General features: G+C 46.4%; 1 protein-coding gene across 5 annotated transcripts in view; it reads left to right on the forward strand.

The window, feature by feature from the left end:
• The window catches only part of SH3PXD2A (SH3 and PX domains 2A), a 239,068-nt gene that overhangs the window by 164,513 nt on the left and 57,475 nt on the right, over positions 1-17,080 (forward strand). For 2 of the 5 annotated variants that reach the window (XM_088528649.1, XM_088528650.1), the window contains exons 7-8: positions 5,762-5,806; positions 14,988-15,119. In XM_088528649.1, coding sequence (XP_088384775.1) covers positions 5,762-5,806; positions 14,988-15,119 — 177 coding nt within the window. Of the gene's footprint in view, positions 1-5,761; positions 5,807-14,508; positions 14,681-14,987; positions 15,120-17,080 lie in introns of those variants that run through there. The other 3 variants (XM_088528646.1, XM_088528647.1, XM_088528648.1) reach the window with 2 other exon arrangements.

A 17,080-nucleotide genomic window follows, 5' to 3' on the forward strand; every position in this document is an offset into this window, starting at 1 on the left:
GTGTGGGTCTAATGCGCGGCAGCCGTTCTGCTTACGTGGCGAGTGGAAGCGGCGCGGATGGGACGGGTGCGCGGGCGGCCCCGCTCCGCCGGGCACGGGAAGATGCTCCCCGCGCTCCGGCTGCGGCTCCGGCTGCTGCTGCCGCCCCCTTGGAAATGCGGCAGCGCTGCCGTACGGCACAAACCTGCACGAGCTGCTTGGGATGAGCCTCAAGCAAAAGGGGATAGGACAGAATTAAACAAGGCCCTTAACTTTTATTGTTAAATCCTTCTTCTCATGCCCTTTAGCTTGATTTCTATTTCATGAAAAATACCTGCATTTTTTAAAGTATTCTTGGCTAATTGTTGCTGTTAAAGATGGTACCTCTTGAATGAGCCATATGGGCAGTGGGTGATGCTCCGATGTAGGAGTGATGTTTCAGAAGGGGTGGTAGACATACTTAATATATGTGACTTCTCCCAGTTGGAAAGGGCTCAAACTTATTTCTGTATTCCATCACTTGCTTTAGTCTTGTAGAGAGAGCAAAGCTTCTCTAAGCAGTTCTGTGAGAGGACAGATCTGGCTGCTGCTGCTTCTGCAGTGTTCACAGTGCTAAATAAGTCTGTCCCTGCGGTGCCTTGGAAGCCCCATTGCCAGCCAGGCCCACCCTGTGTCAGGCTCTGGGCAGAAATGGGTTTTGTTTTGGGCCCCTCTGGATCCCACAGGGAGAGACAGGAGTGGCACAGTTGAGCCCTTTGCCTTGGGCTCTGGTGAGTGAAATAATAGATCAGAAAAGTGCTTGCAGCCTTTCTGTGCCACCCTTCCCTCTCTCTGGCTATCTGTTGTTTTCTGCCTAATTGAATGAGTCAATTGTGTGGGCCACAAATGCATGAAAACCATGCTGATTCAGAAGGAGGTGCCTTTTCTATTTTTTTTTCTCTGTAAAGCTGCATGTAGACTCTGTATCAGAGTTAACTCAACTTGTACTTCTGTTCCTGGGGGGAAATTAGCAATGCACTAAACTTCTTCTGCTGGTCTAGCCTAAGGAAATGCCCCTGCTCTCTGCACTGGGGAGGGTTTCTGCAGCCAGGGAGCCGTGACCTGAGCCCAGGCTGCCCCCAAGGTCCGGGCTGGCTCTGGGGGTGTCACACCTGAGCAGCCAGGACAAGGATGTGGCACTTCATTTGCACCAACTCATCTTGCTTGGAGGTGGGAAAACTGGGCTGACACAGAAGCTTAATTTCAATGTCATGTTCCGCTGTATGTGGGGGCCCTTAAAGAATAAGGCTCTGGACAGCTTCTAAGCAGCAGCCTGCTGCAGCTTGTTCTTGTTGCCTTGTCAAATAGTACTGTTGGGGTGAGAGCACCCACACCCCTCATACCTGTTATTTGGACGGAGAAGCAGAAGTACTTGCCTCCCCTCATTCCAATATGAGGAATTGCTGCTGCTCACTGGAACACCAGTGAAGCCCTCTGGACTGGGGAGAAGTGTTAATCACCAGCTTTCCAGCAGGCCAGTGTAGTTGCAGTTCACTTGAAGACTGTCATCTAGTCTCTTCCCCTCCTTTATAATTGGGGTTGCAAGGATGAATGCTTGGGAAATTCATCTGCAAAATGGTCAGCTGCTCTGTGCTGTGGTTGTCTACTAATTAACCTGATAATATCTCTGCATGGAGAGAACTAATGCCCTGCCAAATTGATCAGCCTCAGAAAGAGGCAGTGCCTTTCAAATGTCAGCATGTCTTCAGCAAGGTCACCTGTTCTTATCTTCCCTGATGCTTTAGCATGCAGCATGACAGCTGCAGAGAGGCTTTTCTTAGCATGAAGCACCTCAGATGTCCCCAGGGAATGCTGGAGGGGCTCTGAATTAAATGGACCTGGGATCATGCTCTGGTGTGGGAGGTAGCTTCATGGGAGAGCTCAGGTCTGCATCATTGAACTTTTTGCCCTTTGAAACAATCTAGCTCTGTCCAGATTGCTTGTTGCAAATGGCCATTGGCCTATGCAACTTCTGAGCTGTGCCCAAATGGCCAGAACTGAGACCGTGCTGAGACTCATGACCAGGGTGGTCATTCCCATGCAGGAACTGGGTATGGCTGGGCAGTAGCTTCATACCAGTAGCTTTATAGGCTAGAATGCTACATAAATACTGGTAAAAGTCACTGGCATCAGCCCCAGCAAATGCAGCCTGTGGGTCTCTAGGCACATGCTCCTTTGAGCTTTTACAGCAGTATGAAAATACAGGTGTCAGGCTGGATCTTGGGTGTTGGTGCAGTAAGCAAGGGTGCCAGCAGAGCCGCCTGGTACCAAGCCTGCTAGCAGGAGGGCTGCAGCACAGGAGCTGCATGGTGCCTCGTGGGCCAGGACTGAATTCAGTGTGCGATATCCATGTGAACCATGGCTGTGACACCCCCTGAATTTCAGTCGGGGTGAGCTCATACAGTCAACTCTAGACCGACTCCAGCTCTTGCAGGTTTTCGTAAAGGTTGTTCTGCCCAAGCAAGATGAATCATCTGCTACTAAAATGAGTGGAGTAGGACCACAACCCAAGCGCATGGCGCCCATCCCCAGCCGTCTGGCGCCTGTTTCCTTGCCAGGGTGGGAGGAGCAGCAGTGGCAGAGGAGTCTCAGTGGCAGCAAGAAAGCTTCTCGTGAAACCTAAATAAAGCAGTCAGTTGCTGTGGTGAAGCAGGCAGATGAAACAAGCTTAATGAAGTCTCTAAAGCACTTGCCGCTCTTCCCTTGTGCACTTGAGCAGTGTAGCTGACCCATGCCCAGGCTCCCATCGCTGGAGCATGATCAGACTCAGCAGCCATTCCCGGAGAGCTGTCTGCTCCGCTGCTATTTCTGTGCAATGTGGCTCTAAAGAGGGAACCTCCTTAACACCCTCTGCAAGTGCCTGGGCTCTCTGGAAGAGCAGTAATTTATAGACCTGGGTTTCTTTTAAGCTTTTAAAAATTTGCTTTGGAGGAGGGGTTCTGATTCCGACTGAAAGCAGCAGCAAGGATCTTGGGGGCTGGAGTCAGGACCTTGCTCAGGCTGCTGTTGCCTTAGGAGCAGCTTGCTTTGAGCAGGCAACTTTAATTTCCCTTCCAAGTACCAAGATTTTTCCTCCCCTTTAAGTCATCTGAGCTCAACTGCCTCTCTGCAATGCAGCAGAGGGAGGTGGTGGGGCAGGAAGCAAGGGTTTGTTCGTTTACTGTTACCAATCCCGTTGGAAAACTATTCCAAGCCCTGTGCTGGATTCCAGTAAAATGCTGTCCTAAAGGGGAAACCCGGGGCTGTTTCAAGCCTCAGTTTTGTTGGCGCAGGCACAGTGTGCGCTGGGGCCTCTGACCTCCCCTCTGTACCCAGGCTCCCTCCACAGCTCTTCCCTTGAGCTCTTTGTGAAGTGGAATCCATCACTAATGTCTGATATTTTTATTATTTGTAGGGGGAACTCTTAGAAGCTGGTAGCAATTAGAGCTTAAATGTCTTGGAATAAAAAAACAAAAAACCCCAAGAAGGAAGTTTAATGCTAAGCAGATGTGCAGGAGCAGCTGAAAAATGCTGTCTTCTGCTTCAGAAGCAGCTTCATCCACATCTACTGCTGTTGGGCCCCGGCAGCTGCAAAGTGCTGCTCCTCTGCCCTGTCCTGGGGCTGGGGAGCCTGTGTTGGGGACCAGCAGCGTTGTTCACTCGTTACTGCCTGCTTTGCACTTCTTATGCTGGTTTAGATCAATGGCTTTGAGAAGGAAAACTATTGAGGGAGGGGGAGAAAAAAATAGTGTGGGTTTTTTTTTTTTTTTTTTTTTTTTTTTTTTTTTTTTGTGAAGACTTCGGCTTTATATCAGCCCTGCCCTCTTGCACAGGGGGGTGTCTATAGACAGGGCTACTGTGAATCTAACTTCAAACTTCCTCCCTTTTGGGGCAGGCAAAGAGATCCAGGAGAGCCCTAAACCCCTGCTGGAGGCATCCTGTTCCTTCTGTGTGTTCAGTTGTGGGCTGCTGCCAGCTTGGAGTGGGGCAAGCTGTTTATTTGAAATCTTCCCAGTCATTCCTGCTGCATGTTTTGAGATTGATTTATTGCTGCCGTGGTCAGGTTCAGCTGTCAGATCTTCCAGAGAGAAGTTCATCACCCTCTTTTGAGGGCAGTGGAAGCGTATGCAAAAGCTGATGGAGAAGCTGCTGACGACAGCTCCTTCACACGTTTTGCTGTGTGCCCTGAGCGTGTGATAGAAATGGGCCTTGTACTCCCTCCACAAACTAGAGCATAAGTCACCCTCTGCCAGATGATTTCCTGTTGCACTCTACCAGTGCAGATCCTTACCCTGGAATTGGTAATCCCAGTCCAAAGGAATCATCTAAATATTTATCCCACCATATTGTGGCAGTGCAGAGCATGGGTTTGGGGGTTAAGTGACTGCAAGTCTTGAGTGTTGTTGTGTTTGTTTGTTTGTTTTCTTCCAGTAGCCACCACTGAGAATTAACTGAAACCTAAGCAGAATGCCAAATCTATTTGAGCCCTAGTTTTGCTTGAACCCACTGAAAACTGTGGGGCTGTCTTAAAGGATTTTAAAGCCTCACTGTTACCTTAATGCTGATGAAATACGGCTAAATGTTACTTTGACCTCTGCTTCTCAGTAAGAGAATGCTTGAAAGCTGTTTCTTATGTTCTTTTCTGTATGTAACTGAGAAATTGCAGCACATACTAGGAAGATCATGCTGATTTTGGCTGTCTTGATGATATTCTATTACTCAAAAGGCAAGCAGCATGTCAAATAGACAAGTCCCCAACTATACATTTTTTTCTTCTCCTTCAGGTGGTTGAAGGGTGTGTCTTACCTGGTGCTAAGGTGACAGTTTGGGTTCCAAGTTGCAAATGACTTTGAAATACTGTATTTTTCTGAATTGCTTCCTTCAATTTAGGAAGCTCTTAGCCTATCGTATGGACATCTCTTTTCCACTTGACTCATCTCCCAGGCTTTGTGTGAACAGTGAATTTCCTTGTTCCCTCTTCCCATGCAACAGGAACAATGTTTTTCTGTGATACTGGTTCTTGCTTTGAAATGGGAGTGAACTTGATAACTTTTTAAGTGACATTCCAATGTATTCAAACAAAATTATCACTTGATTATTCTCAAAATCCCAAGCTGAATACTTATACTTCATTTTATACACTGGGGAGGGAATTCTTTTCATCTTGTTGACAACAACTGTATTAACTTTCTCCTTAACCAGATTTCTTCCTACTACTCACTGTCAAACAAATGTTTTGATTAATGCCTTGAATATGCCTTTACTGGCCTTTTGAACCCTTTTTTGTATGACTTATCTATTTTTATCTTAATATTATTCTAGCTGGAGAAAATGCTTGTACTTGCATGTATTTGCTAAGCTCCATTTCTGTGAGTTGTCTGTTGGTTTCATGGGGATCGTTAACAGTTGTAAAGCTAAGTACTTTTGCAGGACTAAGGCCTAATGAGTCGAATGTCTCTCGGCTTCTATTCTCTGCTCTATTGGGAATAAGCTCTGAGCATATTTTATTCCCAGATCTCAATTTGGGTCACAAGAAGTCAGTTATGTAAGTCCTGCAAGTTAACTTTCCAGTCAATTATTTTGTTGTAGGTGTTATGCCTTGCCTTTCGGCTAAGTCCCCATCATTCCAATGTTGCTGTAAAGAGAATTAACACTTCTTTCAAAGCTGTTCTGACTGTAATTTTCAAATTTGCTGTGACTTATGACTCCTTTCCTGTTTCTCTAATTACTCTCTCTTTTTATGGCTGCCGCCTTGGATTTCAAGTTTGGATGTCCAGTTTGTCTGAGACACCAAAAAAGAGTGTCGCAGGTAAATTGCTGTTTCTTTTTCTGCATGCTCTTAGAAAGTCTGCAGTGGAAACTGTTTTTCTGAGGATTTTCTTTAATGTAAGTCTGACTCTAGATATCTAAGACCTGTAGTCTACTTACATAATAGCCTTTTGTGTTGTGTGTTTTGACATGGAAGAACTCTGCTTGTCTGCCTGCTTCACCTCGATGTTACCAGTAATAGATGGGCATCTGCTGTGTTATTTCTTCCATGGCCAATGGCAGAGTTAGAACCAAAAGCAGCTCCTTCCCTGAAGGAGATGAACTTGGTGACATGTGCCTTGGTCTTCCGAACTGCTGCTCTACTTCTCTTCTGTTGTAGGCCAAAGACACAGAAAGGCTGTCCAGTGGAAAACAGTCTGAGGCAGCTGAAAAGCTTTTGTGGAAGGTTTGGGCTCCTTGTCTCAAGGAGGTGTGCAAGAAGATGGGGCAGGAAAGCTACTTCTAGGTGAGGTCAGGGTCTGGGGAAAAAATAGCCTAATCAAAGGCAAAAGCTAAACTTTATATAATGGGGAACTTTAGATCTTCTCCTGGTCATGTAGCAGAACCAGAGAAATCCAGTCCATTTCTCTGCAAACCTTTGTTACCTTGTATGATTTACTAGGGAAGAAGCCTTTTCCCCTCAAAGTTAGAAAAGGATTAAGAGCTGTAGGCATTTTCTGATATGTTCTGTGTGACTTTCATCTTTGAAGAAATAAATAGCTTAGTTCATGATCTTGTGGAGAAATGTGCATGTTGTGTGCCTATAGCTATGATACCACTGTAGTAATTTTGTATTTTTAAATGGTTCCCTCTTCTAAAATAGTATTTATTCTTCATAACAATTTCTTCATAACAATTGTTTAATTAAACTTTCTCATGGCTATGGGTAACTTGCCCCTCCATCTCTTCCGTGTATTTGAAGTGACATTTGTTCTGTATTGGTGAAAGATGTGTGGCCTCAACCATCTGGGTGGTCAGGCCAGCAGAGGTTGCAAGGCAGTTGAGCATGGAAACACTCCTGCTGTCTTCTGCAAGTGATTCAGCAGATATCTGAGCTTATGCCCTGCTGTAAGTGTGCAAACAAACTCCCACCTTGGGTGGATGAATGCTGGTGGTTTTCAGAGAGTAGTACTACTGTCACTCAAAGAATGCTGTCTTTGAAAAGTTGAATATGGGGCCAGGGGGTTTTCTCTCTTCAATGTGAGCCTGTTAAGTGTGACTTCAAGGTGGCAGTTGGACATGATAATGCCAACATACCTGGAGTGTTCAATCACAGGAGTGTCTTGGTTAACAGATCAGAGGGCCCTGAGGGTAACAGTAAGAGTGAGCAGGAGGGAAAGCATATTGCCATCTGTAAAATGGCAAGTTAAATGTTAAGACTTTGAAGCTTTCTAAAGGGAAAGGAGGTTAAAAACCTGACTGATATAAATTATTTCCCTTCTGTAACTGGTTTTAGTTAAATGTGTATTACTAGCTTGTCTTCAAAAAAAAACCTTGTGCATTATAGGGCAAATGGAGGTGCCTTTTTCTTTTTATTTTATAGCACCATGCAGTGCAATTAAGGAGAGTGTTGATAGCATCCTATACAGAAGTCTTGTGGTGCATCTGTCCAGGTCTTCAGCTCCCCATGCTGTTCCAGTTTACGTTGCCTTGTTCAGAGTAATCCCCCTGTTTCCAACCCAGTTGTGCTTCAGTCGTGTTGTGTCCTGTAGTGCAGTGTGACAGGCCAATGGAACAGGCTGTCCGGATTTGAATGTGATTCTTACCCTTACAGTATGCATCTGCAGCCTAGGTTGGGGGTCAGGAGACTAGAACAGAACAAAGTTTGGTGCTGCCCAAGCTCCAGCCTTGGGATTGAAGCTACTGCATGAAGTAAAGGGGTCTAGGTGAGGTGTGGAAGGTGCTGTCTGTATTTCAGGTCCATAGTTTGAAAATAGGTGGTTGCCATCTGGCTTGATCCCAAGAGGTGCTGTGATTGTGGTGGGAACCCAGTAGGTATCTCTGCAGCATTACCAGAAGAAGAGACCTTTATGACTAAGTAACCTGCCTCTCCATCCCATACGAATGGCCCGGATGCTGGTAGGGTAGTTGGGGGCACCCCAACTATGGTTAAATTCCTTGACCAGCCACCTTTGTGCTATGTGAAATAATGTGGGGGTGTTGTAGCCCAAAGGACTAGGGTAAATGCCAAAATATATAGGTGACTTCAGCTTGAAGAACACTGTCTAGCAGCTGTGTGAAAATCTCCAAGTGGTTTAGCAGATTTGTGTGCAAAATACTTAAGTTTTTTCTTAACTGTTGCTACCTGTAACCTAGTTGGTTGGAACTGCTGTTTAAAGAGCCAACTTTCCAAGAAGGAGTGGAAAGAGAACTCAAATTCTTTTTTTCCTCTTTCACCTTCCTGCTTCTAATTTTTCTTGGCTCTGTCTTAAAACCTAGCAGATCAAAAATAAAATAAAAAAAACGCTGGGACTAACAAGCTCCACTTGGCAAAAGTCAATAGTAAATTTCTCTGTTTGTTAAGATTTTTGTTGGAAAACTTACTGAAGACTGTAAAGAAGGAAGAAACTGAAATGGAGCACTTGCCTGGGAGAGCTCTGGCCATTTACCATGGGCCAAGCTCATTCCTGACCCATTCCTAGTGGGAGCTGCTGGTTCTAGCTGTGTGTCCAGCACGTACTTGCACTGCTGGAAGCTGTGGTCTACCTTAAGGCTGCCACTTATCTCCAGCTCCTGAAGGCTTATCCAGCTCTTGGGTCTTACAAATGCTAGAAATGACTGTGCACCCCTTATGCTTGGGAATCCGTCCAAGGGCTGAGCTAACTCGTGCAGCCGCAGTGGCAGGCTGTGTTCCCTTCCTGCCAACGATGCACGCGGCACTTGGCTCCGTCCCCTTGGAGCTGCCTCCAAGGGGGCCAGGAGGGAGTTAATGCAGCTCACGGAGTTTCTGACTTTACCAGATTCCGGCATGTGGAGCCAGCAGGATCATGAGAAAGGATGGAGTTTGAACTGCTCTGCAAGGAAGCTGCTGCCCCATCTGCTGAAATGCTTGCAGGACACGAGTGCTTTGGAGTTGAGGAGGGTGTATGCATGGGTGCCTGGGGGATTAGTTTCATGTAGGTAATGGCTTATTAAAAAAAAAAAAAACTCACTTTCTCAGAAACTTCTTGTATATTAGTTATTACTGCTAGGCTGAGATGAGCCTGTTTGTGTGCTGACCTATTCACCACTGGGTGAACAGCACTTAACTTTGTCTGAAAAGTAACACAATCTGAGACAGTGGATTAGAAACCTTATCTAAAAAAAATTTCTGACTTGGGCTCTTCTGAATTACTTGAATGGACCAATCCAAACCTTTCCCTTTCTACTTTTCATCCCTGCCTAATAGAACTTTACCTGCTTCTGAAACTGTTCTCTGAAAAAGTAAAAGAATTGCCTTACCGTTATTAGAGGTACTATTTGGCCAACTTCACTAAAATAATAATGTACTAATAACCCATTTGATAGAGGTAGAGGAAGCTAAGTATTTGGAGGAGGTTCTAACAAAATAGCTTTTTTGCCAGTGCTGTTATATTACTATGACCTTGAAACTGAATTGAAGTTGTATTGTCAGAGCTAAAATTCTGGCTCTGCCCTTAAAGCTTTGTGATTGAAGACTGTTGCACCAAGAAGTGCTGATTTCTGGGGTCAAATACTTAAAATTGGTGGCTGTTCCTCTCATACAACATGTGTATGTTGAGGTTTACATATGTAAAGGTCTCCTGCACTGCACAACACTACAGAGATCTACCTGAGAGAAAGTTGAGCTGGCTCCTACTTGCCTATTGCTACAACCCATGAGTGGCCTATTGCATGCAGGAATAACTGATGTAAAACTATGGTCTGAAACTTGAGAAGTGGGAGGAAGGCTGAGCAGTGACACTACAGAGAGGAGGAGTATCCAGGAGAGCAGTCAAAGGCTTGATTACTTGTTTGGAGCACAAAAAGAAAACTGAGTAGGAGACAAGAAATCCTGGAGTTACAAACCTGTTTTGAGTCCACAAGGAGACTTGTTGTCTTGCCCCACTATTTACTGGAAGAAATAGTTATTTTAGGAGCTGTGCTTTTGAGTCCATGGAGAGATTTTTGAGCTCTTGTCTGCTTTACGTGATATAGTGTGTGTGGTTATGCGTGTGGTGTCTTTTTTTTGTATGCAATAGTTGTTTAATGTGATTCTTAAATCTAAGCCATCTATCTTAAAATATTTGGGGATAGATCACTGGTGGAAAGCCAAAGAAAACATTCAGGTTGAACATGTGCTTTTATAATACTTGCATGATCCTTGCAATCAAGGAAAAATGTATTCTCATGGGATAAGCCCTCCAAGTCTCCTGTGTTGAGAGCTGGGCTTGTGGTAACAGGGGATAATATGGCTTGGGCATTTTAAGCAACCTTCTCCTTTGGAAGGAGTATCCAAAGGCACGTGAAGGGCTGCCCTTGAAGAGTTGACTTTAATGAGTAACCACGGATCTAGATCTAAGATCACAGTTGCTTCTCACTATATGCAGAAAAAAACTGAGCTCTGACTTCATTATATGAAAAATAACAACACTCTCTGAGGCATTTTGCCAAATACCCATGGAAAAACCTTGCGTGTGTCAACAGCAGTTGAGGCTGCTGAGGGCCCGGCCTAAGAAGTGGCGCTACCTGCCAGTTGCTTACTCAGCTCTGAGTCATGCCTGTGGCCTTCCCTGGCCGTTTCTGTGGTTTGGGCTGCTTTTAGAAATCTTTACTGACCAGCCCAGGACTAACTAATTTAGTCTGAATCTGTAAACACTTGATTGGTAACCTGGAAAGGGCAATATGAAAACCTGCGTGCTTTTAATCCATAAAGAGTAGACATGTTTATAGCCTGATAACAACTGAATATTCTGGCAAAGATCAGAGTTCTCAAATTTCCATATCCAGACGATTTTTTTTCTTTTGCGTCCGGTTGGTTTGAATTTTTGGCTATTGCAAAACCATCGTAGGTCTTAGCTGTTGCAACATAGGAGGAGGAGGAAGGAATTGCTTGGAACTGGCATGCGGCGCTCTTATTTAGGCGGCTCTAACGGTCGCTGTCGGTCCCCGAGCACTGCGGGAGAAATCATGTTCCCTCCTTCCCGCTGCCTGGCGCGGGGCGCAGGGTGCAACCGTGTCACTTCGTAGCGAGCCAGCTCCTTGCGAGGAGCGTGGACGAGCTCCGATGACATTGCTGCCCGGTGCCGGGAGGGTCCTCGCTGAGGTGAGGAGCGGGTGAATTGTAAAGTGGAGCCCTATGGAGAGGAGGAGGGGTATCCTCAAGACTTTAACCAGGAAACGGACTCGAGGCAAAAATAACCAGAGAGGCAAGCAAATTCTTATTTCAGCCCGGACTCTACGGCGCGCTCTGCTCTGGGGAGGGCTTGCAAGTGGGTTCTAAACCAAAGCACTAATTCTGCTTTTATTTGCTCCTTTTGAGGGGAGGGGGAGCTCTGTGGAGCGCGTGGGCCTTATTCTATGCTCTGCTTTGCCCTGGTGCCAGCCGTGCAGAGCGGGCTGTGAGGGGGCACCGCGTGCGTGTCGCACCTCCGGGAGCGCTCCTGTCCCTGGCATCGCCTGAGTGGAGCCGACCGCTCTTCCAAGCAGTGCCAAGGCCCCGGGATTTGGAGGTGCCTGCTGGGTGGGTGCACCTGGGTGCTGCGCTCTTGACAGGGCTGCCTCTTCTCCCCAATTCCCCGTGTGTTGTGGTTAATTTGGGGCTCACTGAGGAGAAATGAGATGCTTCTCCATCCCAGATGACTGGGAGGGAGGAAAGGCTGAGGGGGACTCAAGTTTTTACTGGTTATGCCTGGAGGAAATACAGTAACAACATAGCCTCCCTCCCAATCCCCCCAAAAGCATAAGGCTTCTGAGTACCAGCAGAAGCTCTTTCTTCTTTTCTTTCTCCTTTCTTCCCTCCTTTCCTTTGGCATTGCTGAGGTCTTCCCAGCTGTGCAGCCTGTTCCTGGAGGGGCTTGAAGCAAAGCCTGTGAGCAGCAGGTCTGCGCCGGGGGCTGGAAGAGCATCGCAAGGGAAGCACGCGGACCCCGCTGCTCCCAGGGAACTTATCTCCTGGGCAGGATCTGCTGCAGCTGTAAAGGAATCATTTCCTTTGATCCTGGTTACTTCCTAGACCAAGGAATTTTTCACCCCATTCTCTTCAGGTGATAAATCTCTTAATAGGAACTGTGTAACCCTCAGACCTTTCTACCAGAAGCTTGTTTCTTAATTGCATGTGTAACACCCGTTGCTGCAGTAACAAAGAAATCCTCCTGCAGTGAGGGCTTTATCCTTCCAAGGCAGGATACAGTAAACCACATCGTAAAGTCCTGCTGGGCTTCAGATACACGCCTGCAGATATAACCTATCTTGCTGGGCATTTATTTACTTTTTTGGAGAGGGGGTTGAGGAAGTAGTTTTGAAATGCTGCATCTTCCAGCTTTCTGGCAAGACTGTTCTGGCATCTGTTCCCTGGCTCCGATACTGGGGAGTGATCGTGGTGTATGTGCCAGCCCGCGCTGTGCACGTGGTCCTGCTTTGTTCCCAGCGGGGCTGGTGCTGCACGTGAGCTGCCGCGGAGCCCAGTGCTCTGCTTTGTGTACATGGAGCGTTTTTCCACTGTTCTTCCTGCCCCCGTGGAAACTGCCCAGGAGATCAGGGGAAATAAGACACTAGGGATGTGTTTAGTAACTGGCCTGAGTGTCCCTTGATCTGCAACTGTTCAGTCCCTCCTCTTGCGTTTCGACCCACGAAATTCTCAGTTGAAATGTACATGTGCATACTGCTGAGACAGGTTGGGATTGCAGATGGAGAAACCGTGTTTATCTTGAAAATAAAATCAGGCAGAGTTGCACTGGCTACTTGCATGAACAGATCGGTAAAAAGGCAAGAACGCAGTCCCTCTGCACCCTGGAGGAGCTGCTCCATGGGAAGCTGTGTGAAATGGGGAAAGCAGCTCATCATGTTCCAAATGAACCAATTAGCAGTGGTTTAAACCAGGGCATGGAAGTTAAGCTTCTTGTCAAGCATCATGAACAGAAATATGATGTTTATTTATAGGTGGAGAGCTATGGTGAAGTTTTGATTACTTATTTTAACATTATCACATCTATCTTCTCCCTGCCATTCCTGCCACTGACTGGTTCAACCCTCCATCAAAGAGCTGACCAGGCTTCCAGAGAATGCTCCTCTGATTATATGGATTTAGTTTTAGCTAAGAGCCATGTTTAGGGAATATGAAAGTCTAATTCTCTGGATTTCTGGAGATTTGTCCTCAAGGGAGGTGCTATGACAGTGTTTGACTTCAAGAAAAGGTTGGATCAAACAACTCCTGTTTAGACTTGTCTTTTCATGGAAGGCCCTTCTAATGGCTGATGTGCTCTTTGCCTTTATTTTGGCAAAGTTGCTAATTATTTGTAAAGTGATTCTACAGACATCTTCAGCCTAAGCAAATATGAACATGTATTGCTGTTGAAAGTAATCATCTTTCATCTAATCATCTTTTTGGCCTCTAGTCCCCTGATTTGCACAGTGGACAGCTTGCTAGGCCTTGCTGCTTCCTTCCTGTCTCTCTTGGCCAATTTCTCTGCAGAGATTCAAGAGACCTGGATTCTGCTCCTGGCTCTGCCCCTCTCACGTGCAGTGGGGCTCTGAGCAAGCCCAGCATCAGCTTTTGTTTTCTTCCAGTTGTGCCTTGAAGTTTAGAGAGACAGAGCTATCTCTTGCTGTATAAAATGTGTAAGGTACTGCTAGCCCAAACTGCCCTGCTTTAGTGCTGTAAGTCAGGAAACCCATAAGATTTTTCTCATAATAAAACATATGTCTGGTGGCTCTTAACAGAGCAGTTGCAGATGCTTTTTATTCTGGCCTATCGCTTCAAAGAGCATTCAAGTGTTGCAGTGCAAATAAAGGAAAAATCCCGTCCGAGAGGTCCCCAGGGCTTCCCGTGGCCCTTTCCACGCAGAAGGGTGTCCGTGGGGTGTCCATGCATGCACAGGAGGAGAGGCCGCAGCGGCCGGGTTTGCGTTGCACCCGCAGGCCAGGCTGTCTGGAGTGGCGAGCAGCAGTGCGGGGATGTCTCCCTCTGTGTCTGGGTTTGCAGCACTCCTGGTCTCTGCTCCACCCCAAAATGCTGTATTTTATTCTCTTCAGAGAAGAGTTCCCTTCTTTGACAAAAGGAAGAACTTGACCATGAGTATATGCAAGAAAGGAATAGCTATTTTGTGCTTTTTTTGGTCCCCGTGCTCTGAAGCGCCTACACTCATTCATCAAGCGCTCCAGCAGCCACAACCCTTCCATGGCGGGGGGCGGGAGGGAAACAAGACAGTTGGAAAAGTTGCTCGAAAATGCCCCAAAATCCAACAGAAGGGAGATGGGGGAAAGTCAGACCAAGCCTTCCCTCTGTGGGCACTCGTCCCGTCGGTGGCTCCCGCTCTCGGGGGCTGTTTCTTCCGCAGGGAATGCGGAACCGGAGAGCAGGAGGGGGGTGGCCGTGCGAGTGCGGCTCTGGCGCTCGCTAACTCCTTTTTTCTTCTGTTTCAAGTAAACACTCTTCCCCGCCTTCCCCTCTCCCTCCTCCCCACCTCCTCCTTTCAATCCTGCTCATGTGTTTCTATTTAAGGACTGTAGTGCAGCCGAATATGATTGGCATCTACAGCCCCCTCTTGACTCGCAGCTCCGGCCATTAGAGTGGAGAAGGAGCTGAGACTCCAAGGGGAGAGCTGTTTTTTCTCTTGGTTTACTGGGGGGATGGCTCAGCTGTGGATTTATGCTGCTTCTACCCAGGATTTTTCTTTCTGAATGGGAGCAAGGATTGTGGAAACCATGTTGGGAAGAGGTTTATTTTCAGAATCCATCATGAAACTTTGCAACTAATTCACTACTTGGCTCCTTTTTATTTTTTATTTTTTCCTCCCCTTTTGCTGCTGCTTTTCTCCAATGTCCCTCTGTGCTGCTGGGTTGTGGGCCAGAGGAGGCTATTTCTATATGGCCAGCCATTTGGGGATATGCTGCGAGCCAAGGTTGTTTGCTGATTTGCTTGGCTCCGGTGACAAATTGGCCTGTCGTGACTCGGATGGACGGAGGTCGCTCTCGAGGAGCCATGGCTGGAAGCTGGCTTACAGCTTGCTTTTTCCCTTCCCCAGGTGCTGATGCTAGCTCTGAACCCATGATCCTGGAGCAATATGTGGTGGTGTCCAACTATGAGAAGCAGGAGAACTCTGAAATTAGCCTCCAGGCTGGAGAGGTCGTGGATGTCATAGAGAAAAATGAAAGCGGTAAGACAAGTTTTCTTCTTCCTTTTTCTAATGGTCAGAATTCTTTTTGTGTGTGTTCCCCTGCCGTCCTTTCTCTCCGCTACTCGTAGCTCTGTTAGCTCCATCTGGTACAGTCACTATGTCTGGCCGAGGATGTTGAAGTTTCTCAATGTTGTTTTGGGCTGGGGGCCAAATGTTGCCTTCCACTCTAAGAATGTTTTGTAGTTTTTTTGCGTTAATTAGCCAAAGTACACTAATGGAAAACTAAGGTGAAGGAGAAAAGGATCTGCAGCTAATGAAGCTGATATAGAGCAGAACCATGTAGCTGCCCTGCTGTCACTTCAAGTCTCTGTCAGCATTTCCATTACTAACTCCCTTTTTTGGAGGATTTATAGGATGAGTGTATAAAAATTGCTCAGGATGAAACTTGGCTTGACAGCATAGCCCGTGGCCCAGAACTCAGCAGGGAGGGGAGGGGATGTGCGTAGATAAATACGTGGCTGCGCACAACTTCCAGACTTCTTGCAGAAGTGTTAATTGGGGAATTTTCAGGTGAGGAGGCAGAGCCTATCACATAAAAGCAGATAAAATGCCTTCTGCCATCCGTGGAATAGCCAGACTCCAAGCTGGAAAAATGAGACTTTTGGCAAGTGTTTGTATAGATGTCCTTTGTGTACTTTAACTCATGGATGCCTGGTAGCTTTGAGTCACTCTACACTCTCATACATTTGTTCATACTTATGAGTGTTTAGAGTGGGCTAACAGCTGGTTTAAATAAGCATCTATCTTCAGGGGTTCCCCTTCCTCCCCCCTCGTTGCTCTTTGTGCCCTTAATTCAAAGCTTCTATCCAGGACTGGTTCCCAGCCCACTCCCAGCTTGCGTGTCCTCAGCTGGAGGAGCTGCTGGCATCTGGAGCCCTTCACAACATGAGCTTTCATTTGGTAACTCAGTGCACAGGGCCATCCATGGCTGGCTGCTGTAGCGCTCTGAGAATGCTAAAATTTGGGGGAACCAGAACACTCCAATCCGTGAATAAAATACACCTTTCAAAACTGAGGCAGGTCATTGGTAGTGATGGCCATGCCTTGCAGTTTTTTATTATTATATTTTTGGAAGGTAACTTTTCTGCTATAAAAAAGCTGATGTTTATTTGACTCAGTGATACACTCTGGTTTTGGCCAGTGATTTAGTGTGGTGTCTAAAAGGATAGTGTGTGGAAATGCAGTGGCCAGCATGAGGAGAAATGCCTGCATCTGGGATATTGACAGCAAATGCATTGGTTGCAAAGCTAGTAAAGAAGTTAAAATGTTCATGTGCCCTGTCTTTTAAAAGAAATTGTTGTAGCTGAAGGAGAAAAAAAATGCCTTAACTTCTGTATTGAGTGTCTGAGCTAGGGAAGCCTCTTTCCTTCCATGCCTGAGGGCTTCTCATTGTCAATACTGGGTGTTACTGCTGTCAGAACAAGCCTGGCTATTGTGGCAACTTTTATTCATACCCATAATATCCCTGCCTTTGCTTATGGAGCCAAGGGAACTGGGCTGTTTAATGGAAGAAGTGTCTGAAGTTCAGAATGAATCCCTTAGACCAGACTAAAAGTGCACACATCTGCTTTGTGCAGCTCATATCACATTGCATTGAACTACATGGTGTGTGAAGATGTAAATGGGGGAGTGTCAGACTTTAAGGGGTCCAGAAATGTAGTTGTCCTTAGGAAATATTCTTGAACTTGAGTTATAGTCGTTAAGTCCATATACTGATCCTCAACAGCCAGGCTTCTTAATGTGCGTGTGAAGAAGCAAGGAAGCCTGGAGCTCTGAACTTCGATGTTATGGTCTTGCCCTTGAAATCGCACATAAACATGTAATGCCTTGCTATAACTTGATTCTGCAGCACACTCACCGAAATTTAACAATGCGAGAGGTTGTGCTCTTGCTTTCCTTAACTTTCTGAATTGACCCGAGAAGACAAATAGGAAATAGCC

This window comes from Tinamus guttatus, unplaced genomic scaffold, assembly GCF_059628265.1.
Source record: "Tinamus guttatus ecotype Peru unplaced genomic scaffold, ASM5962826v1 Tinamus_guttatus_pri_ptg000314l, whole genome shotgun sequence".
Lineage (NCBI taxonomy): Eukaryota > Metazoa > Chordata > Aves > Tinamiformes > Tinamidae > Tinamus > Tinamus guttatus.